This window comes from Odontesthes bonariensis, chromosome 23 (genome assembly GCF_027942865.1).
Source record: "Odontesthes bonariensis isolate fOdoBon6 chromosome 23, fOdoBon6.hap1, whole genome shotgun sequence".
NCBI classification, from domain to species: Eukaryota; Metazoa; Chordata; class Actinopteri; order Atheriniformes; family Atherinopsidae; genus Odontesthes; species Odontesthes bonariensis.
The window spans coordinates 4,893,889-4,920,028 of NC_134528.1; the positions used below are offsets into that span (position 1 = coordinate 4,893,889).

Genomic DNA, 26,140 nt, shown 5'->3' on the forward strand with positions numbered 1-26,140 from the left:
ACTTGTTTTCAAGTGCTCAGTTTAGGGAGGCCATTGAGTGATCAATAAATCAAATAAAATACAAAAATGGTCAGACAAGGCCAAATCAATAACCACAACAGAAGAAATATCAACACCTTTAGAAATGACCAGGTCCAGAATGTGACCTCGAAGGTGGGTTGGTTCTGTTACATGTTGCCACAAACCAAACATGTCCAGCACAGAAGAAAATTCTTTGGCAGTACCATCCGTCATATTATCTATGTGAATGTTAAAATCCCCGGTCAAGATAAAATGGTTAAAATCAGTCGAAATTACAGACAATAATTCAGAAAATTCATCAATAAAACTTGCACAGTATCCTGGAGATCTGTAAATGATTAAGAACAGGATTTTAAGAACACCCTTTAAAATAAAACTCAGATATTCAAAAGAAGTGAATTCACCAAATGAGATCTCTTTACACTGGAATGTATCTTTAATAAGGCAGCTTCTCCCCCACCTTTCCTCCCATTTCGGCATTTATCCATAAAACTAAAGTTTGGGGGGGCTGCTTCATTAAGAATAGTAGCACTTGTGCTCTCTGTTAACCATGTTTCTGTAAGAAAAAGAAAATTTAAATTGTGTGAAATTATGAAGTCATTAACTAACAGTGACTTATTGGACAGAGATCTAATATTACATTACATTACATTACACTTAGCTGACGCTTTTTATCCAAAGCGACTTACATCTATTTAGATACAGGGTATTGGTTACAGGCCCTGGAGCAATGTGGGGTTAGGTGCCTTGCTCAAGGGCACTTCAGCCATGAATAGAGGTGTAGGGCGAGGTAATGGCGGGACTTGAACTTGCAACCCTCTGATCTTAAGTCCGCCTCCCTAACCACTAGGCCACGGCTAGCTTTGCGGCGTTTACACTGGTCTCTGATGTATTCTGAGTTGTACGTGGTACCGTTAACAGATTAGATAGTTTCACCCAGCAGGCTGACTGTTTTCGATTCCTTCTTTTACTAACTAATACAGGAATCCTATCGGGTCCCAGCTTGTTCTCAGAACAGCTGTCAGTAATCGGACTTCTATGGCAGGGACCCTGGACTCATCATCGCATGGTATCTTTGTTTTGAACTCTGGGTGTTCTGCTGCTCCTTGAACATCCTGCACATCCCCTTGTGTCCTGCTCTGCCAGGACAGATGATGTAAGAGGAGGAGGGGGGGGGGGGGGTGCCCTGCATTTCTCGGTTGATGGTGGTCGCTGGAGTCCTGGCTGGGATAGAGACATCCTTTGGAGACCTTGGGTGATGTGGAGTAAAGGGTCTGGTGAGGGGGAGGGCTGGGGGTTGTTTGCCTCGCTGCTGTGTCCTTCACTCTAATCTGTACAGTCATGTTTGGGTTTGCCGTCCCAGCAGCATGATGTAAGTGTGCACCAAGTAATCTGCATCCAGCTCGATTGGGATGCACGCCATCAGGTCTGAAACGCTCCTTACAGTTCCAAAAGATATTAAAGTTATCAATGAACTTAATCCCATGGGCGATGCATGCATTTGACAACCATGTGTTCAGGCCAAGAAGTCTGCTGAAAAGTTCAATTCCTTTACCCACAGTAGGAATGGGGCCAGAAATGGAGACCCGGTGTGCTCCATAGTGACACAGTCTCTCAAACAGCAGAGAAAAATCCTTCTTCAGGATCTCAGAGCCAGTCTTCCTTCTCAAAATATCAAAAGACCCTGTATGGACAATGATCCTCGTGCCATCTGGATGAGTAGACAGAATGGTCGGCAAAATATCTATGACTTCTCTGACTGATGTATCAGAAAAAGTTATATTTTCCGTCTTTGCCATTCTGACATGCTGTGTTATAGAGTCCCCGATCAGAATGGTGTCTATTGCTTTTTTCTGGAGGTGTCAATCGCTTCTGTAGTCCTCACCTAGGCTGAGGTTTGGGGCCATTTCTCTTGCTTGTCTTCATGTTTGGATTACATTCATCATCACACACCATTTGAAATTAACGGATCGTATCTATTGTGCAATGGAACTTCAGGTGGCGGAGTGAGTGCTGGAGGTTTAGGTTTGGTGCTGGATTTACCTCTGCGACGGACAACATGAGACCAGATCCTGGCTGGGGTTGATGACTTTGTTTTGGCACCAACACCGTTCCAGTGGGAGATGTCAGTCGGACCGTCCGGTTTGGAAGCTTCACCAGATATTCCAGTGTCATTTGGACAGATCCACGGAAGTGTGTCAGCCAGAGCTGCAGTGTGAGATTCCACATCAGCTGTGATCCCATGTAGAAAGATCTGAGTTAGTCCTTTGGCACATGAAGGCTCCACAGCCTGCGCAGGAGCTATAATAGAGTCAATAAATTCCTCGCTGTTACGAATGTCTTGCAGCGTTTCAATCCTCTTCTCGAGCTGTGCTACCTTCACAGAGAGTCGCTCACACTGTGTGCAGCTCACTGATACTGCAGGGTTAAAAGACATTGTTCTGTCCGATTCTCTTTGTAAACAGGAGGGCTAATACCGTTTACAAATATACAATTAAAAGAAAAAGAATAAAATTATATCCAAGACTTGTGGAAAGAAGTAGAATGATTTAAAAGCGAATAAAGCATTAAGCGGCAGGAGGAAGCAGAGACATGATTGTGTAAGATGGCATTTTATGTGTAATCAGTGTTCGTAATGCTGCCAGGACCTTAATGTTGTCAAAAAGAAGTTGACAGTTCCTTAACGGTTTAATAGTCCGGGTTTAAGTTGGGTTGGGTTGAAGGTGTTTTATTTTCTGCGGGAAACGGGTCCAAATGGCTAAAATAATACAGACAAACAGATGTGAGTCACTTACTGAGATCTTTGCTGTCTTGTGTCTGCTCCAGTTCTGATGTGGATGCTGCAGGTACGGGGGGCACCAAACTGGGTCCTCTGGGGTCATCTGTTTGGAGGCTCCTCCTTCCAGGCATCCCTGCTCCACCTGCGATTCTCCTCTTCACCATCCTTATTTATAACTGATGTATCAGAAGGTATTTTCAGATTTCAGGGTGTTTACGCTGCATCTTCAGCTGTCTGAAACTGTAAATACACAAAAGTGAACTATTCAGTTTCAGTTATTCATTAAAACAACTAATAATAAATAATCACTTGTTATTTAAAACATTGTTTGTAGAAAATGTTTGTTTTTGTTCTGTAAATGTGGATGTTTTAAGTGTAAAATGTTAATTTTTGTCCTCAGGTGTTCGACAATGTTCATGTCATGTGAACTTTGCAAATTAAAACATTAAGAATACATAAATTATTAATAAAAACATAAGCATGTAAAGGAGTTCTGACAGCTGAAATGTTACCTTTGTTCCAGAATTTCTGTCTTCTGCAGAGACATTCAGGTGTTCATCTCTGTACAGAATAACCACAGCATGTTCTGCACATCACACACATGGAGACACAACAGTGAACATGAGTTCAGAAAGAAAAACACGACAGCAGTTATTTCCCTGTGATGCCTCACCTGTCTGTTCCACTGGAAGCATCGATGCAGACTCAGCTGGGGCTGTGACTTGGCAACATGACACAGTCACATACCTCTGTTATACATTCAGTGACATCTTCAAGTTCTGGGAGGGTTGGCTCGCCTGGACAAACACAATAAATCAAGAACAGATCAACAACAGCCATCATCTTCTAACCTGTCCAGTGAGTCTCAGGCACCGATACACTGCAAGCAGCCATCAGCCTTTACTACTCATCTTTTTCAGTCCAATAGATAAATGGTTTCAAAAGTCACAAAAGAAACAATTCGCTTTTATTTTTCCACATTGTTGCGTAGAAACTGAAGGAAAGCACAAATGTTCTCTTTCATTCCATGAATTTTTATGCATCAAACCAGACCATAAAAAGAAAAAACTGTCTGAGTTTTTCTTAAAGAAGTAAGATTAACGTGATAAAAGTCGATAGGGTACAAAGCATTTCGCGTCATATTTTCACACCAACTGATGAGGAAATAACACACAATCATTTACACACATAACTCTGGTGTGACTGTCACCAGTTAATCTGCCACCAGTAATCAGGATTTATTATAGATACACAACACCAGGCGCTCACTGTTTAACTTGAAATGTAATGAGTAAAATAAGGAAAATTCCCCTGTTAAACTGCAGGAAACACTTTACCAAAGCAGTCAGGGCGGTTTCTGTCCGTCGCGGTTCAAATAAGAGCAGGAATCTGACTCAGTGCTGTTTTACGGGTTTTTAGACTTTGCTTTATACTAAACCAAATAATTTTGAAAGCAATCTTACATTAGATTAAGGACTACGTATGTGATGAATCATTATAGTCACCATAGGAACAGTTTTCAGAAAGTTTATTTACTTTCGCGATATTCTGATCAGGCATCTATGCGGCCACCTACACTAAGCAGTCTCACACATAAGAATCTCACCAATAGATCTCTAACGTACCGACGGTTCCGATTCTTCACGCTCCCTCGCTTCTTCTTCAGCTACTATGATCCTCCATCTGTCACAGTTTGGCTTTAAAACTTCTCACAACACTAAATGTTTAACCAGAAGAAACTGTTCTGCAGAGACGGCGAAAACTCCTCTTTTTCTTCTTCTTCTTTGGTTTTTAATGGCAGCTGGTATCCTTGTAGTTGCATTTGCCGCCATCTATTGGACTCTACCTCTTACTCCTATCTAAATTCTTTTGGCTAAACCAGTCTTCACCAGGTACCTCATTATGACCCTCCTCCCTTACCTAGCCTTCCCTCAACCCTCTCCTCTCCCTCTTGTACCTAGGACATTCTAATAGTACACGTTCTACTGTTTCTCTTCCCCCACAACTACACTGACCTGTTGCATGTTTGCCCATTATACTAAGAGTGCTATTTAACCCACTATGACCTATCCTAATTCTACTCATGAGTACTTGTTCTGTCCTTGTTTGCCCATAACACCCTCCTTCCCCTACTGTACTCTGTAGTTTGTATAAATGTCTCCCCTTTCCCTGATTCTTCCAATACTGATTCCACTGTTTATTAATTTCTTTCCTTATTAAACTTTTGCCCTCTGATTTAGATATCTTTACTTTCATGGACACCTCTTCTCTCTTCACTGCTTCCTTAGCTAACTTATCTGCTAATTCATTCCCTCCCATTCCTACATGTGCCGGTACCCACATAAACACTACGACCCTCCCCTCTTCTATTAACCACGGCGGAAACTCTGCTGGAAACTCGGAACAAGACCACAACAGTTAGCTTAATGCTAATCAGTCCTACATATTTTTCGTTCCCCCCTGGAACGCGGTGAGCAGATGAAAAGTTCCCACCTCCGTTTTTCAACTTATACCACGCAATCATTTCTGAGTAAAAGACTTCTCCCGAGACACATGAATAAACAACAGGAGCAGTTTGGAAATAAAGAAAGTAAAATGCCTCCCTTCTTATAATTTCTGGTGTTGTATTGAACTCTGTTTGCATAATAATTCATCCATGTGCTGTGTCCACACCACGGAGCAATTAGGTGGCTATAAATTCTTTATTTTTTCTAAATTTTGTCCTCATAAACTCTTTTGCCGTAATCGTATAGATTATGTTTCTTAGCGCTATTATTGTTCCATGTAAGACTCCTGTTGCAACATATTGGTGATGTGCTAATATAACTAAACTAAATCAGGTTGTTCAGCTGTGAATTGGACCTCGTCATCCATTATGATTTCTATCAACAAACTGAATTGAAAAATGAGTAATAATGTACCAACACATCTAAATCTAAAAATATAATTTACCAGAGACATTGTCGGCTTGATCATCATCCCTGAAATTTAATTTTTCCTCAGGAGTGCTGACCAGCAGCTGTTTGACATGAGAAGTTAAAACTTTAAATGTACAGTTATGATCCTTAAAATCCTCGCTTTTAACAGTCTCTGAAAGCAAGAACATTCTCTACATAGAAAATCTATATAGAAAATAAAAGAATAACCTTTTCATTATTACTTGGCATGGCTCATTGCTTGACTATTAGTCATTATCCTGCAGATGAATATGAAAACAAATGAAGTCTCAAAGAAGTTAGCTACAACAGTATTGAGAAAAAATAAGGAAAAAGTGTCTCTATAGAGGTTCAAACAGGTCTATGGAATATATGAGGACACTTAAATCAAAGCTGCCTCACACAAAGCATCCATAAATTAAGATTATGTCTAAAAGAGCTGCTCTGCTGGTATATTTTACAAGCACCACTACAAATACTGAACATCCTACAGTAAACTGGAGCAGTTTGTATTTTTTTCTACGTTAATCAAAGCCTGCGAGTGCTGTCCCTCTTTTCCTTTTGCAATAACCTGAAGATGAATTTAAGATAGCGCCTGAAAATGGCCGAATGAAAACATGACGTGGTCAGCAGAGCACCTGTTCACTAATGAAAAGGTAAACCTGTTTGTCTGGTGCCGATGTGGCCATAATTAAACAATATATTATAAGACTGTTGGTATCAACAGAGGATATGTAACATCACCCGGAATAAAGTTAACAAACAGATTTTTACTACTGTCAGAGCCAGATGTGACTGAATGTAACAGACAGAGAAACGGTACAAAGCAGCAGATGGACAGAGAAACTGTGCCGAGTGTCAAGGTCAAAGATACTCTTGTGCTTGGAGACGGAGCCATATCTAATATAAACATAAACAGAATGGTTACATGCAGCTATCCAAGTGCCGCTGTCTCTGACACCACAAGATTACTACCAGAGGTACTGGCAAAACACCAAGGGGTGAAACAGCTGATTGTGCATGTGGGTGCAGTGGACATCAGAGAGAATCAGTCTGAAATCTTAAAAAAAGACTTTGAGAAACTATTTGAGAGTCTTGATAAAGTGGCGATACCAATATTCATAAGTGGACCTCTCCCAAACATCGACAGGAGGATCAACAAATTCAGCCGGCTGCTTCAGTTGAACACATGGCTGTCCAAAGTCTGTGAGTCCAGAGGACTTCATTTCATCGAGAACTTTAATCTTTTCTGGCAAAGAGATGATCTCTTTCAAAGAAAAGGCCCACACCTGAACAGAGGTGGAGTGAGACGACTCAACTCAACTTTATTTATATTGCCTTTTTAACACAGCCGTGGCTGAAACAAAGTGCTGTACAACACAAAATACAAGGCATAAAACATAAGAACAATGCAAAAACAACAATAAACAACAAAAATATTAAAACAATAACAGAAACAGGGTCTCATGCTGGGTTAAAAGCCAGGGAATAAAAATGGGTTTTAAGACGAGTTTTAAAAATGGGCAGTGAAGGGGCTTGACTGACAGATAATCTCCTCCACGCTCTGAGGCATCAGAAGGGGCCAGGACCAGGGCCAGGACCAGGGCCAGGACCAGGACCAGGGCCAGGACCAGGGCCAGGACCAGGGCCAGGGCCAGGACCAGGGCCAAGGCCAGGGCCAGGGCCAGGGCCAGGGCCAGGGCCAGGGCCAGGGCCAGGGCCAGGACCAGGGCCAGGGTCAGGACCAGGACCAGGGCCAGGACCAGGGCCAGGGCCAGGGCCAGGGCCAGGACCAGGGCCAGGGCCAGGGTCAGGACCAGGGCCAGGGCCAGGGCCAGGGCCAGGGCCAGGGCCAGGGCCAGGACCAGGACCGGGTTCTGTGCTGCCACCGAGAGAGAAGAGGAGCCAGAGAAGAGCTCCTGCCTCGCCACCCAAGGACCCAGCAAAGGAACACAGGATTCAGCAGCAAATAATAATAATAATGAATTTTATTTATAAAGCACTTTACATTAAAACAAACAATCTCAAAGTGCTACAGTGCAAGCTTAAAAGAAAAGAGGGGCACGAGTTAATAAATGTTAAAAAGTGCAATAAACTTAATAGAAAAGCTTTGCCAAACATGGCAAGATCAAGAATTCTATCCTCAAAGAAGCATCGAGCACCTCTCCCTCCTCAGCCTACTCCATCGACCAAAGCCCCCCCAGCTTGGTCCCCACCACCGGTGCCCATAGCAAACACCATCTCAACCAGAGGTCCAAGGATGGCGTGAAGAGAGGGACAATCAGACTGTCCAATCAGATAAATCTTATCCACATCCCTTGCAAGAACACAGCGTCCAGTTAAACTATAACTAATCTCAAACATGCAGTACTCAATGTCAGATCTTTAAGTAACAAATCATTCTTAATTAATAGTTTTATTTCCTCTCACAATCTTGATTTTATGTTTTTAACTGAGACGTGGCTCGACAAAAACACAGCAAATGCAGTCCTGATTGAGTCTAGTCCACCTCACTTCCATTTTGTGTCTGAAACACGAGAAAACCAGAGGGGTGGGGGTGAATGTGCCATGTTCAGGGACAATATACCCACCCACAAGTTGTCATTTGGGTTTTTTTCATCATTTGAGTATGTGTCATTCAAAATGGAGATAAAACAATCTTCCATACTTTATATCACCATTTATAAACCATCACAGAATTGTTTTATTGATGATTTTACTGAACTACTTTCAATTGTGTGCACTGCTTTTGACTGTTTAGTCATAACAGGGGACGAGTGAGAGCTTTGAGTGCAATGACTTTGTGACGGCAGGATGTATGCAATTGACAAGTTCTGCAACTCAAAATTGCGATTTCACCTATATTTCCAAACTTCCGGGTTGCGGGTTTTGACTATTTTGACCCGCGGGTCAATGGGTGCAACACTTGTGCAGCTGACTGATACTGCAGGGTTAGGAGACATTGTTCTGTCCGATTCTCTTTGTTCACCTACACTGATACTGGGCTCAGTTTGAGCAGGTTAGGATGGATTTAATCAGGCCCGTTTTTATTAAGATTTTATTTACAATAGAACATGAATTCATGTTGGACGCTGAAAGTGAAACATTTTACGATACAATGAAAAAATACTAGCTCATCTTTCATGCACCAATCATGACTACGATTGCCTGTTTGAAATAACTTTTTTTTTACTTCATTACCAGCCCTGAATTTAAAGTCCACAGAGCAGAAAAACACAAGGTAACATGAGTGAATTAACTTAAATCAGAGGGACTGCTGGTTGAAATGTGCTCTTAAATGAATCAAAAAGAACAACTCAGATTAACCAATCAATAGAATAATTGACCGTATACTCTGATAGAAAACTTATGCTGCCCTAATATGAAGAAACAGTATCTTAACTCAACAACTACAACTCAAAACCTTCCAATTTTCCCCAACCTCATCTTATTTGGGGTTGCAAATGTTTCTTAAGATCTGTGTTTTCTGCAAAATAATCTTTCACAATCATCACCGCCAAATGGTTTTTCTCCTCGTGGACTCTCATGTGTGACTTCAGATTTGTCTTCGTTCTGAACGTCTCTCCACAAACATCACAGCCAAACGGCTTCTCTCCTGTGTGGACTCTCATGTGACTTAAAAGAGTTTTCCGCACACTAAATCTTTTACCACAAACATCGCAGCCAAATAGTTTCTCCCGAGTGTGGACTCTAATGTGCGCCTTGAGATTGGAGATATGGTTAAATCTTTTATCACAGAAGTCACAGCTAAATGGTTTGTCTCCCGTGTGGACTCTCATGTGTGACTTAAGGTTTGCGCTTTGGTTGAATCTTTTTCCACACTCTTTGCAAGCATAAGGTTTCTCACCAGTGTGGACTCTCATGTGATTTAAAAGACTTCCTCGCTCACTAAATCTTTTACCACAAACATCGCAGCCAAACGGCTTCTCTCCTGTGTGGACTCTCATGTGCATCTTAAGATGTTCATTTCGACTAAATCTTTTACCACAAACATCGCAGCCAAATGGTTGCTCTCCCGTGTGCACACTCATGTGTGACTTCAGATGCCGCTTCGTTTTGAACTTCTTTCCACAATCATTGCAGGTATGAGGCTTCTCCATCGTGTGCACCCGAATGTGTACCTTAAGATTTGAGACTTTGTTGAATCTTTTAGCACAGAAATCACAGCTGAATGGTTTCTCACCCGTGTGGACTCTTATGTGCGTCTTAAGAAGAGTGTTTTGGCTGAATCTTTTACCGCAAACATCACAGCCAAACGGCTTCTCTCCTGTGTGGACTCTCATGTGTGTCTTAAGATGTTCATTTCGACTAAATCTTTTACCACAAACATCACAGCCAAACGGTCGCTCTCTCTTGTGGACTCTCTTGTGGACTCTCATGTGTGACGTAAGAGACCGCTCGTGTACAAACTGTTTCCCGCACTCAGAGCAGCTGAAGGACTTCTCGGCAGAGTTAGAAATCAAATCATCATCATGTTCTCCGCATTCAGCTGTTCTGGTCTTCCTCCAATCAGGATCACCGTCTTCACGTTCAGGTGCAGAATCTGACAAAGGGTCCTGCCAATGTTCATCGTCATCATCACTGACTTCATTGTCAGAAGAGTCTGAATCAGTATTTGGTTGTAAATTGCTATTTTGATCTGGGTTCTGGGCTGTTTCTGGTCCTTCTCCAAAGTGGACTTTCATGTGTGACTTCAGAGACTCTTTGGAGAGAAACTGTTTACTACACTCAGAGCAGCTGAAGGACTTTCTGGCAGTGTTACAGCCTCCATCATGATTTCGACCTGACTCAGGTACCATTGTCTGTTTCCGTTCTGTGTCACTGGCTTCAGATTCAGAATCTGGCCAATCACTATCATCATCACCAATACTGACTTCAGTTTCACAGAACTCCTGTTCATCAGTATCTGGTAGTAAACCACTGTTTGGGTATGGTTCCTTTCCCCTATCAGCTTCTGTCTTCATCAGTTCAGCTGAGCTGCTGGTTGGAGGTTCTGTCTCTCTGCTGTCTTCAGTTTTAATCTGAAGAAGCTGTGAGGACTGAGGTTGTTCTTCATCTTCTTCTTCACTCTTCACAGTAACAGCAGTGACTGAGAACCTGCTGATATCAGTCTCTTCCTGTCCGTGAAGCTGCTCTCCCTCCCGGCGGCTCCAGAGCTCCTCCTCCTCCTCCTTCTTTATGTGGACGGGTTCTGGGTCCTGCTGGTCCACACTGGAGCTCCAGGGAACCTCTTCTTTAATCACAAACAGCTGCTGAACATCTGCAGGAACACACAAACAGAAATATACATAAAGGACAAATGTGAGTTTATTTTATTTACCCTGATCATAAGTAGTTTTAATGTTGGTCAAAACATTATAAACGGGTCCAAATGGCTAAAATAAAACAGACAAACAGATGTGAGTCACTTACTGAGATCTCTGCTGTCTTGTGTCTGCTCCAGTTCTGATGTGGATGCTGCAGGTACGGGGGGCACCAAGCTGGGTCCTCTGGGGTCAACTGGTTGGAGGCTCCACCTACGAGGCATCCCTGCTCCGCCTGTGATTCTCCTCTTCACCATCCTTGTTTGTAACTCTGATGTATCTGCTGTCTGAAACTGTTAAGCACACAAATGTCAACCATTACGTCAGTTATTCATGAAAACAACTGAGAACCAGAGGACATGAGGAGCAGTGGAGTTCTGACAGCTGAAATGTTACTTTTGTTCAAGACTCTGAATTTCTGTCTTCTGCAGAAACATTCAGGTGTTCATCTCCGTACAGAATAACCACAGCATGTTCTGCACATCACACACATGGAGACACAACAGTGAGCATTAGTTCAGAAAGAAAAACACCACAGCAGTTATTTCCCTGTGATGCCTCACCTGTCTGTTCCACTGGAAGCATCGATGCAGACTCTGCTGGGGCAACATGACACAGTCACATACCTCTGTAATACATTCAGTGACATCTATCTATCCGTCGAGGAGACGCAGACTCGCAGAGACCGCAAGGGTTGTCGTTGGTCGGCTAACAACATCATTTCCGGAATCACTTTTCCGGTTTAGCTCCTTCCTCTCACAACAATACCTAGTTTACTGTGTGGCGGTGTAGGTACCAGATCGGTTCGGGGCCCATCGTCTACTGATTACGTCACATAATATGGCTGTACGCTTAAATGGGAGTACATTGTGATTGGCTGTACGTCGGCTATGCTGAGAGGTACAAGTTTTTCACCCATGACCAAAAGCAAGGAGTACCTTTTGACCAGTACTTAGCAGAACTTCACACACTAAGCAAAACATGTGAATTTGACACTCAGAGACTCACTAGTGAGGGACAGGATCGTTTGTGGCACAGTGGATAATGCACTCAGAGAAAGACTGCTCAGAGAGACTGGACTTACACTAGACAAGTGTGTCACTATGTGCAGAGCAGCAGAAACCATTCGAGCACAAGCAAAAGAGCTTCGGAGAGGTGAAACAACAGTGCATGCAATACATAAAGAACACTGGAAAAAGAAAACATTTGAAATCTGCAGAGTTCAACTGTGGAGGCAGCCACAAGCCAAAATCATGTCCTGCATTTGGAAAATCCTGTAACAACTGTGGAAAGAGAAATCACTATGCTAAGTGTTGCAAAGAAGATTCAAAACAGAAAGTTCACACAGTTGATGAGGAAGAAGAAGAGTTTATTGTGGATGTGATGCATGCTTATACAACTGAAAAAGAGGAATGGATTGTTCCAATCGAAACGAACAAGACGATAATACCATTCAAGTTAGACACAGGTGCACACGTAAACTTGCCATCTTTTGAAGCATACAAAACATTGACTGTAAAGAGCGAAATTCATCCTGTAAACACAAAAGTGACTGGATACACTGGAGAACGCGTTCCTGTTAAAGGCGGATGCATCGCAACCTTCAAACACAGAGGTCGGCAGATAAGAGCGCAGCTACTGATCGTGGATACGAGTGTACAACCAATCCTGGGACTCAGTGCATGTATAAAGCTCAATCTGGTCAAAAGAGTGTTTGTAGTGACATCACCAGATACTGCAAATGACCACGACTCACTCATGGAGGAGTATAAAGACTGTTTCGAAGGGCTTGGATGTTTACCTGGAAAACACAAAATACGTGTGGATAAAAGTGTGTCTCCTGTTGTGCATCCCTGCAGGAAAATCCTGTTTGCACTGCGGACAAAACTACAAGAGGAACGAGCGCGCATGGAAAAACTTGAGGTCGTCAAGAAAATAGATGAGCCAACAGAGTGGCTCAGCTCGCTGGTTGTTCTGCAAAAGAAAACAGGTGCTCTGAGAACGTGCTTGGATCCAAGGGACTTAAACAAAGCAATCAAAAGAGAACATTTTAAGTTACCTACCAGAGAAGAAATCATGGCACAGTTTGCTGGAGCTAAATGGTTCAGTAAACTGGATGCATCGTCAGGTTTCTGGCAGCTGAGGCTAGGCGAGAAGAGTTCGAAGCTGTGCACGTTCAACACGCCTGAGGGCAGGTACAGGTTTCTTCGTCTGCCGTACGGTATCTTGTCAGCGCCTGAAGTCTACCATAAGACGATTCACATGATTTTCGAGCACATACCAGGAGTAGAGACAATGATGGATGACATCATAGTTTGGGGGTCTACTCGAGAAGAACACGACTGAGACAAGTGCTAGACAAGACAAGAGAAGTGAATCTGAAACTTAACAAAGACAAATGTGAGTTCGGAGTGAAAACACTTACCTTTGTGGGAGACGTTGTCAGTGAAGAGGGGGTAAAGCCAGACCCGAGAAAAACGTCAGCAATCAACAACACGGAAAGACCAAACAACAAAGATGAGGTCAGACGGTTCCTCGGGATGGTCACCTATCTCGCCAAGTTTGTCCCACAGCTGTCAACACAGTCAGCACCTCTCAGGATTCTTCTGGAACAAAAGAATGAATGGATCTGGTCCCATGAGCAGGAACAATGTTTTCTGAAACTGAAAGAGACTCTGACACAGGAGCCCGTGTTAAAGTTCTACGACCAAGAGAAGAGTACCAGGATCTCAGCAGATGCGTCACAGTACGGCCTGGGAGCGGTGCTGCTGCAGCAACACGACGAGCAGCGGCTACTTGTCGCTTATGATTCCAGAGCCCTGACAGGCGCAGAGTCCAGGTACGCTCAAATTGAAAAGGAGCTGTTAGCGAGCATGTATGCATGTGAGCGTTTCCATCCATTTGTCTATGGTCAGACTTTTGAAGTAGAAACTGACCATAAACCTTTGGTGTCCATTATGTCCAAATCTCTGAATGACTGTCCTGTACGGATACAGCGCATGCTAATCAGGCTGCAAAAATATGACGTGCACATGACATTCACAAAAGGAAAATACATGTACACCGCCGAAACCTTGTCTAGAGCAGTGGATAAGGAGGAATGTGCGGACAGTGAGAAAAGCGCAGAAATACAGGCATATGTGGACGTGATTGTGACGTCTCGGCCAGTAACTGCTGACAGAACAGAACAAATACGGAGAGAGACTAATGCAGACGAAACAATAAAAGAACTAAAGCGCACATTACAGAAAGGATGGCAATACTGGAAGGATGGAAGACCAATACTGGAATTGTAGAGCAGAGCTCACAGTGGTAGACGACAGTGTTGAAGGGGAGCAAAATTGTTATTCCATCCTCACTACGTAAACAAATGCTCCAAAAGATACACGAAGGCCACCTCGGAGAAGTCAAGTGTAAACGCAGGGCAAGAGAAGTAATGTACTGGCCGAGAATCAATCAAGATATCAGCCAGACAACAGCGTCATGTGAACTTTGCTGCACCTACAGGCCAAAACAACAAGCTGAGCCGCTGATGACTCATCCTGTGCCCCACAGACCTTTCTACAAGGTTGGAACTGACCTATTTGACTGTGATGGTAAGAGTTACATAGTGGTCACCGACTACTTTTCAAACTATCCCGAAGTTGGAGCGCTGCAGTCAACATCGAGCAAAACAGTCATCAGAAACCTCAAGACTGTTTTCGCTAGACATGGCGTCCCATGTGAACTGTTTTAGGACAATGGGCCCCAGTTTTCTAGCTGCGAGTTTGCTGCCTTTGCCAAAGAATGGGGGGTTCAACACTCTACATCGAGTCCAACCTATCCAAGGTCCAATGGCTTGGCAGAAAGCTCTGTGAAAACAGTAAAAAAAACATGATGAACAAAGCACAGGACAGAGATGACTTTCAAAAAAGCTTACTGATCTACTGGAGTGCACCTCTACAGAACGGACTATCACCAGCCCAAATGCTGATGGGTAGGCGCATTCGCTCCAACCTACCAGTAAATGAGGACTTGTTGACGCCCAAAAGCTCACACAAAGTCAGAAAAGCAAAGGAGGAACAGAAAGTGAAACAAACACAGTTGTATGATTGAACGACAAAACACCTACCAATGCTGAAGCCTGGGGACGTGGTGCGTCTCAGGGACAGCTCTACAGGCACATGGAGACAAAAGGGACAGGTGGAGGAAAAAGTTGCTCCACGCTCCTACAGGATCCAGATGGAGAATGGATTATCTCTGAGGAGGAACCGCACGGATCTTCAACTACAGCCGACTGAAAAGGACACTACAGCTCAGGAGACGGTTCAGCAGGACACGGCTGAATCTACAGAGCCAACGAACAGTGGGCCTGACCCCAGTGACTGTGGTCTGACAGCAGCGTCTGCATCACCGGCTGCTGTGAAACTTTCCAAATTGTCAAAATCCCCAGCTATTGAAAGACCTAAAAGACATGTTCAGCCACCTAAGAGGCTGATAGAGAGTTGCTAAAGACTCTTTAGTATTGGAAGTTGTTAACCGAAGGAACAAAATGCACCTTTAAGTTCATTGTTAAAAAAAAAAAAAAAAGTTGATGTAAAGGAAAAATGTTGACATGATTCTAAGTATGTGTTTTGATGCTAAGGTTGTGATTCTATTGGAGAGAAAAGTGTTTAAATAGAAAAGTTGTTTACAAGTAAAGTCATAATGTTTATTGGGAAATGCAAAGTAAAAAGAAAAAAGAAAAAAAAGCACTTTAGCATGGCTTGGTTTTAAGGGGTAAATATTATTTCTTTATAGGGGGAAAGATGTGATGTTATGAGTATAACAACTCCATTACCCAGCATGCCACAACAGGTACGAGCATGCTGGGAGCCCCGCCTTATGACAGTTCCAGGTCGCACGAATCTGTTTGAGGAAGCTGTGAACCGTATATTAAAAAGACCAGCTCTCACGCCTCGTCTGCTTATTATATCATTAAGCGAAACAACACAGCCGACAGCTACGGAGGAGCATACCGCGGAGGGTTTACGACGATGGGGAGGGCTCTCCGTGGCCTTTCCCAGACGACTGTAAATCAGTCTTAAACCGAACCATTTTGTAAACAATCTCACATTAGATTAATGACTATGTGTGTGACAAATAATTATAGCTACCACAGGAACAGTTTTTAGAAAGTTTATTCACTTTCGCGATGTTCTGATCAGGCATCTATGCGGCCACCTACCCTCAGCAGTCTCACACATAAGAATCTCACCAATAGATCTCTAACGTCGGTGTTTTTAGTCCAAAAACAAACAGAAATTCTACCTTTGGAGCAGAAGTATTAACTTAAAACCCTCCTAACAGCCAGAAAAAAGGTTTCCTGTTCATAAGTTTCATGTTCTAACTAACGCTACCAAATAGCTAGTTACATTTCCATTGGTGGGTTAAATTACCTGTCCAGCAGAAAACAGACAACTTCGGCGCCTCTCTGAAAACATCTGTCCCTCATCAGTGATTTCCAGCTGGGAAAGGCCACACCAGCGTTTCTCCTTGTTTTCTTTCCAGCTTTGGTTCCGCTTCTTCGCGCTCCCTCGCTTCTTCTTCAGCTACTATGATCCTCCATCTGTCACAGTTTGGCTTTAAAACTTCTCACAACACTAATTGTTTAACCAGAAGCAGAAACTGTTCTGTAGAGACGGCGAAAACTCTGCTGGAGGCTCGGAACAAGACCACAACAGTTAGCTTAATGGTAATCAGTCCTACATTTTTTTTTGGTCCCCCCTGGAACGCGGTCAGCAGATAAAGTGTTCCCACCAAACAAAACAAAACATCACACAGGAGTCGTCTATATTGTGTGTTTTTCCCTTTTAATTGCAAGGTAGGATGTTAGAAGTTATGGTTGGATTTGCATTGAGGAAATCTTTTGGCTGTTTTGATGCCTGTAATAAAATGTTTTCAATTCAATTCAATTCAATTCATTTTTATTTATATAGCGCCAAATACAACAAATGTCATCTCAAGGCACTTAGATAGAAAGTCCAATTCAAGCCAATTGGAATTCAATTAATTAATAATAATCATAATTCATAAAATAATCCAATTCGTTCATATAGAGCCAATTCAAAAACAATTTCCTAGCTAAGAAAACCAACAGATTGCACTGAAAACTTTTTGTTTTTCGGTCCAATCTCCCGGCCTGAGCGGCGTGCCTGAGGCGACTGTGGAGAGAAACGACTCCCTTTTAACAGGAAGAAACCTCTGGCAGAACCAGACTCAGGAAGGGTGGCCATCCGCCTCGACCAGCTGGGGTTTGAGAAGACAGAAAAAGGGGGGGGGGGGGGGGGGGCAGGGGGCCACCGCGACGGCGGCACTGTAACACCATTCAAAGGATATCTGTTGGAACAGGGAAACACGAGTTAATGACCACAATAATATCACATATACATAAAGAGAGTAAAGTGAGGAAAGGTGTGTCAGATGAGGCCCCCCAGCAGTCTAGGCCTATAGCAGCTTAACTATGGGATGTTTCAGGATCACCTGAGCCATCCCTAACTATAAGCTTTATCAAAAAGGAAAGTTTTAAGCCTGGTCTTAAAAGTGGAAAGGGTGTCTGCTTCCCGAACATTTACTGGCAGCTTATTCCACAATTGAGGGGCCTGATAACTGAAGGCTCTGCCTCCCATTCTACTTTTAGAAACTCTGGGAACCTCAAGTAAACCTGCAGTTTGGGAACGAAGTGCTCTGTTAGGAAAATATCTTACAATGAGATCTTTAAGATATGATGGAGCTCGGTCATTAAGAGCTTTATATGTGAGGAGAAGAATCTTAAATTCTATCTTAAATTTTAAAGTTTTATTAGAAATGATTTCGAAAAACTGCTAATAAAAAGAAAAGCATAAAAAAATGCTACAAACGTGTCTTTTACTACAAGTTTGATAGATTTTTATTAAATTCTGTCATTAAGACAGTTGTTTATTTCTTTTTATTCTCCATGTCTTGTAAAAGTTAATATTTCTGTAAGACTTATGTAAGAAATACATGAGAAAAACACAGATTTTCTTCCTCTTTTTGTGCAGCATTGTGCTGGGACCTGGACACACATCATCTGGAGCTGTAAACTGAGCCAGATATGAACATTTTCCCTGTTTAAGGTTTCCTTGATAAAGTTAAAACATTACATACCTGTCATTTCTGCGTCTGCGAGATGAAGGAAAAACCCAAACTGCAGCCGTAGCAGTGATCCTACACTGATACTGTGCTCAGTTTGAGCAGGTTAGGATGGATTTAATCAGGCCAGTTAACCAAAGTAAATAGAAATATTGCTTTGTTCAGGTGGATTATAAAACAGGATATTCTAAATCGGGGCCTCTGTGCAGCACAGGCTCCGTCAATGACACAGATTCTTCAACAGCCAGAAGCTCAATGCCACAAAAGTCGAGACGCTGTGTAAAATGTGAATAAAAACAGAATGGGATGAATTTCAAATCTCAAACCAAGATTTTATTTACAATAGAACATACATTCATGCTGAATGTTGAAAGTGAAACATTTTACTATATAATGAAAAAATATTGGCTCATCTTTCATGCACCAATCATGACTATAATCGCCTGTTTGAAATAACTTTTTATTTTTATTACTTCATTACCAGCCCTGAATTGAAAGTCCACAGAGCAGAAAAACACATGAGTGAATTAACTTAAACCAGAGGGACTGCTGGTTGAAATGTGCTTTTAAATTAAGCAAAAAGAAAAGTTCAGATTAACCAATCAATAGAATAATTGACCGTATACTCTGAGAGAAAACTTATACTGCCCTAATATGAAGAAACAGTATCTTAACTCAACAACTACAACTCAAAACCTTCCAATTTTCCCCAACCTCATCTTATTTCGGGTTGCAAATGTTTCTTAAGATCTGTGTTTTCTGCAAAATAATCTTTCACAATCATCACCGCCAAATGGTTGTTCTCCATGTGGACTCTCATGTGTGACTTCAGACTCGTCTTCTTACTGAACTTCTTTCCACAAACATCGCAGCCAAACGGTTGCTGTCCCGTGTGCACACTCATGTGTGATGTAAGACGCCTCTTCGTTTTGAACTTTTTTCCACAATCATCGCAGGTATGAGGCTTCTCCATGGTGTGCACCCGAATGTGTGTCTTAAGATTTGGGACTTGGTTGAATCTTTTAGCACAGAAATCACAGCTGAATGGTTTCTCACCCGTGTGGACTCTCATGTGCGTCTTAAGAAAAGTGTTTTGGCTGAATCTTTTACCGCAAACATCACAGCCAAACGGCTTCTCTCCTGTGTGGACCCTCATGTGTCTCTTAAGAATATTGTTTTGGCTGAATCTTTTACCACAAACATCACAGCCAAACGGCTTCTCTCCTGTGTGAACTCTCATGTGTGTCTTAAGATTTTCATCTCGACTAAATCTTTTACCGCAAACATCACAGCCAAACGGCTTCTCTCCTGTGTGGACTCTCATGTGTGTCTTAAGATTTTCATCGCGACTAAATCTTTTACCACAAACATCACAGGCAAACTGTCGCTCTCTCTTGTGGACTCTCTTGTGGACTCTCATGTGTGACGTAAGAGACCGCTCGTGTACAAACTGTTTCCCGCACTCAGAGCAGCTGAAGGACTTCTCGGCAGAGTTAGAAATCAAATCATCATCATGTTCTCTGCATTCAGCTGTTCTGGTTTTCTTCCAATCAGGATCACCGTCTTCACATTCAGGTGCAGAATCTGACAAAGGGTTCTGCCAATGGTCATCATCACCAATACTGACTTCAGTTTCACAGAACTCCTGTTCATCAGTATCTGGTAGTAAACCACTGTTTGGGTATGGTTCCTTTCCCCAATCAGCTTCTGTCTTCATCAGTTCAGCTGAGCTGCTGGTTGGAGGTTCTGTCTCTCTGTTGTCTTCAGTTTTAATCTGAAGAAGCTGTGAGGACTGAGGTTTCTCTTCATCTTCTTCTTCTTCTTCTTCTTCTTCTTCTTCACTCTTCACAGTAACAGCAGTGACTGAGAACCTGCTGATATCACTCTCTTTCTGTCCGTGAAGCTGCTCTCCCTCCCGGCGGCTCCAGAGCTCCTCCTCCTCCTCCTCCTTCTTTATGTGGACGGGTTCTGGGTCCTGCTGGTCCACACTGGAGCTCCAAGGAACCTCTTCTTTAATCACAATCAGCTGCTGAACATCTGCAGGAAACACACAAACAGAAATATACATTAAGGACAAATGTGAGTTTATTTTATTTACCCTGATCATAAGTAGTTTTAATGTTAGTCAAAACATTATAAACGGGTCCAAATGGCTGAAATAAAACAGACAAACAGATGTGAGTCACTTACTGAGATCTTTGCTGTCTTGTGTGTGCTCCAGTTCTGATGTGGATGCTGCAGGTACGGGGGGCACCAAGCTGGGTCCTCTGGGGTCATCTGGTTGGAGGCTCCTCCTTCGAGGCATCCCTGCTCCGCCTGTGATTCTCCTCTTCAAAATCCTTGTTTGTAACTCTCTGATGTATCTGCTGTCTGAAACTGTTAAGCACACAAATGTCAACCATTACGTCAGTTATTCATGAAAGCAACTGAGAACCAGAGGACATGAGGAGCAGTGGAGATCTGACAGCTGAAATGTTACTTTTGTTCAAGACTCTGAATTTCTGTCTTCTGCAGAGACATTCAGGTGTTCATCTCCGTACAGAATAACCACAGCATGTTCTGCACATCACACACATGGAGACACAACAGTGAGCATGAGTTCAGAAAGAAAAACACCACAGCAGTTATTTCCCTGTGATGCCTCACCTGTCTGTTCCACTGGAAGCATCGATGCAGACTCTGCTGGGGCTGTGACTTGGCAACATGACACAGTCACATACTTCTGTTATAGGCAACTTCACACGACAAACCCTGGGGGGCACTGGCGCCATTACCCTCCACAAGTGCACTTCATAGCTTCATAGCTACTTGGCTAGAGAGTGCAAAGTGTGTGTGAGAGAGTGTGTGTGTATGCCATGATGATAATAATAACACATTTTCTTTATAAAGTGCTTTACTGAAATCCCAGTGTTCTATTCATTGTAGGCTATGTGTGCAATATATTATCATATGGCATATTTGCAGTGAACTCATATTAATATCTATGCACTGTTTTTATTAGATCTCTCTTGGTAGAAAATACTGTGAGACAGGGGGAAACCGGGCTTCCTTGCACTGATGGACAGAACCAGTGGAATGCTGGGCCAAAAAGAAATGCTGGTCAGAGGAAGATGAAGTATGTATGCTTCAAACGACACAACAGGAAGGATGTCTACCAGCTGCCATCAACTTCACAGCCATCCTTTACCACTCCAGAACCTACGGAGCGCCTAAAGGGATATGGAGTAGTGGTGGGCGGAAAAAAAAAAAATCGATTCATGTACATATCGCGATTTTTAATGGGATGATTTTAAAAATCGATTTTTCTCCCCTGAATCGATTATATTACGCATATCCATGTCCAGAAAAACTTCATCAATTCATTACATTAAGTTATGTTAAAACTAGCCCACATTTGTGCTGTGTGGACATTTCAATTCATTTTGTAACTGGAAACTTTAAAAAATGATGTACATGTTAAGTAGCTCTTTTTGTCTGAGTTGAAATAAATGTCAGCTGCTGGACTGACTGACACGGACTGATGTGCATCGTTCATGGGAACGACATTCATTCTAGAAGTGTATGATTCAACTTGTTTGTTCTTTAAGGAGGAAGAAAATTGCAATTACTGGTTATATCGAATCGTAATACTTGTAGAATCGCAATTATCAAGAATCGTGATACAATCGAATCGTGACCAGAGCATATCGTCCCAAAGTTTTTTTCCCACATCAGTGAACTGGAAGTAAAACAGACACAGTGATTTCAGATGTCTCTCACTTCTGTCAAAGCCATGTCTACGTGCAAGAACGGATTTGATGTATTTATATGTTAGGCAAATACTAAAATAGAAATCAATAAACTTCTCCCACGGATGATGGGTAGGCTCCTCCATCGCTGTGTCTGTTTTACTTCCGGTTCACTGACGTGGGAAAAAACTTCAGCGAGATCTCGCAATACTTTTTGCGAGTAAAGCCGGAGTTACAGTTGACGCGTCTGTCACGGCGGTGGCGGACCGTGACGTCAAAATGACGTTTCAGGCAAAAGACGGCGCAGCGCGGTGTCGGGCACCAGTCGATTTCTGTAACTTGGCGGTGCCAACGACAGACCGGATGGACCATTTTGAGACCAGACTCAGGAGGTGCGTTTGTGCAGGCAGCTGTACAAAACTGCAGTGAAACAGCACAGGGAGCAACGTAAACTCCCAAAACTGGTGGACAGAGATGGGCAGAACTTTGGGGAAAGGAGAGAGGGAGAGTTCTGTAAGAATGTGTGGAAGAAGCTACGGGACAGTTACGTGAAGGCAAAGAAGAGGGCAGAGACTCCAAGTGGTGATGCCGGGGGCTTCAGACCTTCACCTCTATTAACTGAATTAAAAAACTTAAAATTATCCGAATACTGCAGCAGTATAATTGATGACAGTGTTCCTGCTCTTCATTGTGTTCTTCTCCATTTTTGTGGTTGTAGAGTAGCGGTAACCTTCACGTAGCAGCGCCACCTCTGTGACGGAGAAAATTGCAACAACTGGCACATCGACTCGCGCCACTATATATGGCGCAGGGTGCTTGCTCTTTTTCCAAATGAAAATTCCAGACTTTTTTAAAACTGATACTTTTTTCCCCCAAGACCTTAACTTTATTTACTTGTAGTAACTTGTGTGCCTACTTCATTGGTTGAGATTGTACCAAGTGTGTTTATTAGAAAGTGTTTATTAGGCTAGTATTCAATGAACAAATGCATTATTCACAGTAAATTATGCTTTTACTGATGAAAAAAAAAAACATGAAAATCACAAGTACATGAATTTCACACCAAACAAGTGTCATAAAAACTATCTATAAAAAATAAATAAATGAATGGATGGATGGATGAATGTATGTAGAATTCAGTCTCTTCACTCACATCTCATCCCATTAGGCTAATACAGTACGTGACCAGTTAGTAAAATTATAGTTTTACAGCCTACCTTCCTATTTCTCATTTCACAATGCCTTTGAGCATACTGTAACATTCTACCATACATTTATTTCCCATACTTTATTAAGATTTTCACACAAAATTCAAGACTTTAAGTCTGGAAAACAGTGCTTCAAAATTCCATACTTATTAAGACTTTCAAGACTTGCGCAAGCACCCTGATTGCGGGCACGAAATCGTGACGTCATCAACACCGCTCACGCTGGCAGACGCGGCAACCATGCTAGCGCCTTTAGCCTCCTGCAGCAATGATGTAACGTTAGCTCTACTGTCTATGAACATTTGCCTAGCTATGGTGAACATTGTTTTTCCCCCATCTCCAAAACAATTAACTGTTTTAGCAAAACACCGGTAGCGGTAGCAATGTTAGTGTATGACAATTCCTTTGTGGAAGTTGCCTTTAGGCAAAAAGATGAGCCGAAAACTTCTCACATTAAGACTCTGTGAGTCGCGTGCCGAATTTGAGAGTGCGGAACCGCCCCCTCAGTGGCTGTCTGTGGGGCTTCCCTGCGGCATGGTCGAGGGGCAGGAGGAACGGAAAGGGGGGGCCTAGTCAAAGGCCGTCCCCGTTTTGGGGGCTGCGCCGACTCAACTGGCCTGGCCAGATCAAGGTGAGCTGGTTTAAGGCGGTCCACAGAAATACACTCCGGTTTGCCCCCAATGTCCACCACAAAGTGCTTGTCCCCAGTTTCCACAACACGGAAAGGGCCCTCGTAAGGCGGACGGAGAGGTCCGCGGTGCCCAACCACACGAATGAAAACATACCCAGCAGACTGTAGGCCACTGGGGACGTGAGAGTTTGGTAGACCATGGCAGGAGGTAGCAAGTGGAGCAAACAGCTTGGCATTGTCTAACAGGCTGGAGCGCTGGAGTGTGGCTGACCAAGGGGTCGTGGTGCTGGGGACGAAATCCCCGGGGACCCGCAGTGGCTGACCATAGACCAGCTCTGCGGAGGAGGCCTGGAGGTCTTCCTTCGGCGCTGTCCTGATGCCCAGCATGACCCATGGGAGCTTGTCAGCCCAGGAACTGTCCTTCAGGTTGGCACGCAGGGAGGCTTTCATGGACCTGTGAAATCGTTCACAGAGGCCATTGCTCTGGGGGTGGTAGGGCGTGGTGCGGTGGAGTTTAACTCCCAAGCTCCCTGCGACAGCGTTCCAAAGCTCGGAAGTAAACTGTGCGCCACGGTCTGAGGAGATGTCTGAAGGTGCGCCAAAACGGGACACCCAGGTGCCAATAAATGCCCGTGCCACGTCCGCTGATGTTATGGATGCCAGTGGAACAGCCTCTGCCCACCGTGTGGTCTTGTCGACCATAGTGAGTACATGAGTGTAACCCTGCGAGGGTGGAAGTGGGCCAACTAGGTCGATGTTGACGTGGTCGAAACGTCGTTCAGGCACTTGAAATTGTTCCAGTGGTGCTTTGGTGTGGCGGTGTACTTTGGCACGTTGGCACTCTACACAGGTGTTCGCCCAGTCCCTCACATGCTTTTTAAGTCCGTGCCACACAAACTTTGCTGCCACCAGTCGTTGTGAAGCCTTGGTTCCGGGGTGTGAGAGGCTATGGATGGCGTCGAAAACAGGCCGCCTCCACTTCGCAGGCACAATAGGCCTAAGGGAGCCCATAGAGATGTCGCAAAGCAGAGTGGTGCCAGCGTCGTCGAATGCCACATTCTGAAGCTGCAGCCCAGTAGCGGATGAACGGCAAGCCTGCACGTCCGGGTCTGTGGCCTGCTCCGTTGCCATGCTGCCGTAGTCCAAACCGAGGTGGACCGCCCCCGCAACAGCACGGGAGAGGCAGTCTGCAACCTGGTTGTGCTTCCCAGAAAGGTGTGCAATGTCCGTCGTGAACTCTGAGATGTAAGTCAGCTGCCGCTGCTGCCTGCCGGACCATGGCTGAGTGACTTTGGACATGGCGAAGATCAGAGGCTTGTGGTCCACAAAAACGGTGAACTGGCGTCCTTCCAGCAGTGAACGAAAGTGTCGGATGGCGAGGTACACTCCAAGTAGCTCCCGGTCGAAAGTGCTATACTTCCGTTCACTGGGACGTAACTGCCTGCCGAAAAAGGCGAGAGGCTGCCAAGCATTACCCACCCACTGCTCGTAAACCGCACCGACCGCGTAGTCCGAGGCATAAGAACAGAAAGTGACGGCGTCGATCAAGCGCTGATTTTTAACGTCCACTAACAGTCCAAATGCACACAAAAAATCTGATCCTAAGAGGGGAACAGCGACTTTGGCAGTCACAAAGTCCCAGCCGAAGCATTGGCTGTCAAAACACAGTTCAACATGCCTTGTGCCGTATGTACGGATAGGGCTTCCATTGGCGGCTTCCATGGGGGGGCCGTGGGTGTCAGCCACCACGTCCACCTGTGAAGCAGGAAGTAGACTCCGCTGTGCCCCTGTGTCGCAGAGGAATCGCCGGCCGGAGATGGAGTCGTGGATGAAGAGCAGCCCGCCGGCATGGCCGACACTCACGGCCACTAGTGAGCGCCGGCCATGGCGTTTCCCGCTCCACTGAAGCTGCATGGAGAGCGGCATCGTTTGGCCTTGGGGCCAAACCTGGCATGGTAGTAGCACACACCTGAAGACTGCTGCCGACGCGGGGCTGCTGCTGCGATGAGCATGTGATCATCGGATATTTCTGATACAGCAACAGCACCAGCAGGAAGAAGGGCAGCTGTGCAGGGCTGTTGACTAGCCAGGAAACACTTGTCAGCCTCAGCAGCCAGTTCTCTACAATCAATGCTGGCAGTGTTGGCCAAAGCAGCTCTCACATGAGCAGGCAGTTGGCGCAGGAAAAGGTGGAGGAAAAGGAAATCTGGCTTGTTGTCACCGAGCAGATCGAGCATTCGGTCCATTAGCTCTGAGGGCTTGCTGTCACCGAGCCCTTGAAGAGAGAAAAACCTGCTAGCCCTCTCTGTGTCAGATAGTTCGAATGTTTTCAGTAAGTATTCTTTCAGAGTTTCATACTTTCTCGTCAGAGGAGGACGTTTA

The 26,140-nt window shown here is 44.0% G+C and overlaps 3 protein-coding genes across 4 annotated transcripts in view; all 3 read right to left on the reverse strand.

The window, feature by feature from the left end:
* LOC142374499 (uncharacterized) overlaps nucleotides 1-26,140 on the reverse strand; it is an 86,061-nt gene that overhangs the window by 24,244 nt on the left and 35,677 nt on the right. Inside the window, exon 2 of the mRNA XM_075458220.1 lies at nucleotides 2,817-3,040. Within this exon, the coding sequence (XP_075314335.1) occupies nucleotides 2,817-2,964 (148 nt within the window). The 5' untranslated portion in view covers nucleotides 2,965-3,040. The remainder of the gene's footprint in view (nucleotides 1-2,816; nucleotides 3,041-26,140) is intronic.
* LOC142373574 (uncharacterized) lies at nucleotides 7,575-16,800 on the reverse strand. Of its 2 annotated transcripts, none has more exons than XM_075456891.1 (3): nucleotides 16,478-16,800; nucleotides 11,170-11,353; nucleotides 7,575-11,017 (listed from the first exon to the last, which is right to left on the reverse strand). In XM_075456891.1, the coding sequence occupies exons 1-3, from the start codon at nucleotides 16,520-16,522 to the stop codon at nucleotides 9,180-9,182; spliced, it is 2,067 nt and encodes a 688-aa protein (XP_075313006.1). In that variant the 5' UTR covers nucleotides 16,523-16,800; the 3' UTR covers nucleotides 7,575-9,179. The 2 variants fall into 2 exon arrangements, with proteins under 2 accessions (XP_075313006.1, XP_075313007.1); XM_075456892.1 differs by lacking the exon at nucleotides 16,478-16,800 and adding an exon at nucleotides 13,486-14,019.
* On the reverse strand, nucleotides 18,824-19,998 carry LOC142373602 (uncharacterized). The gene has a single exon (XM_075456934.1). The coding sequence runs from the start codon at nucleotides 19,906-19,908 to the stop codon at nucleotides 18,907-18,909; it is 1,002 nt and encodes a 333-aa protein (XP_075313049.1). The 5' UTR covers nucleotides 19,909-19,998; the 3' UTR covers nucleotides 18,824-18,906.

Excerpts from the sequence above, each read along its gene's own strand:
- LOC142373602 (XM_075456934.1), bottom strand. The coding sequence starts at position 19,908 with ATGAAGACAGAAGCTGATTGGGGAAAGGAACCATACCCAAACAGTGGT.
- LOC142373574 (XM_075456891.1), bottom strand. The coding sequence starts at position 16,522 with ATGTTTTCAGAGAGGCGCCGAAGTTGTCTGTTTTCTGCTGGACAG. Across the intron at positions 11,354-16,477 it reads GTCTGTTTTCTGCTGGACAG|TTTCAGACAGCAGATACATC; the intron begins GTAATTTAACCC and ends TGTGCTTAACAG. Across the intron at positions 11,018-11,169 it reads ACAAGACAGCAGAGATCTCA|ATGTTCAGCAGCTGTTTGTG; the intron begins GTAAGTGACTCA and ends GTGTTCCTGCAG.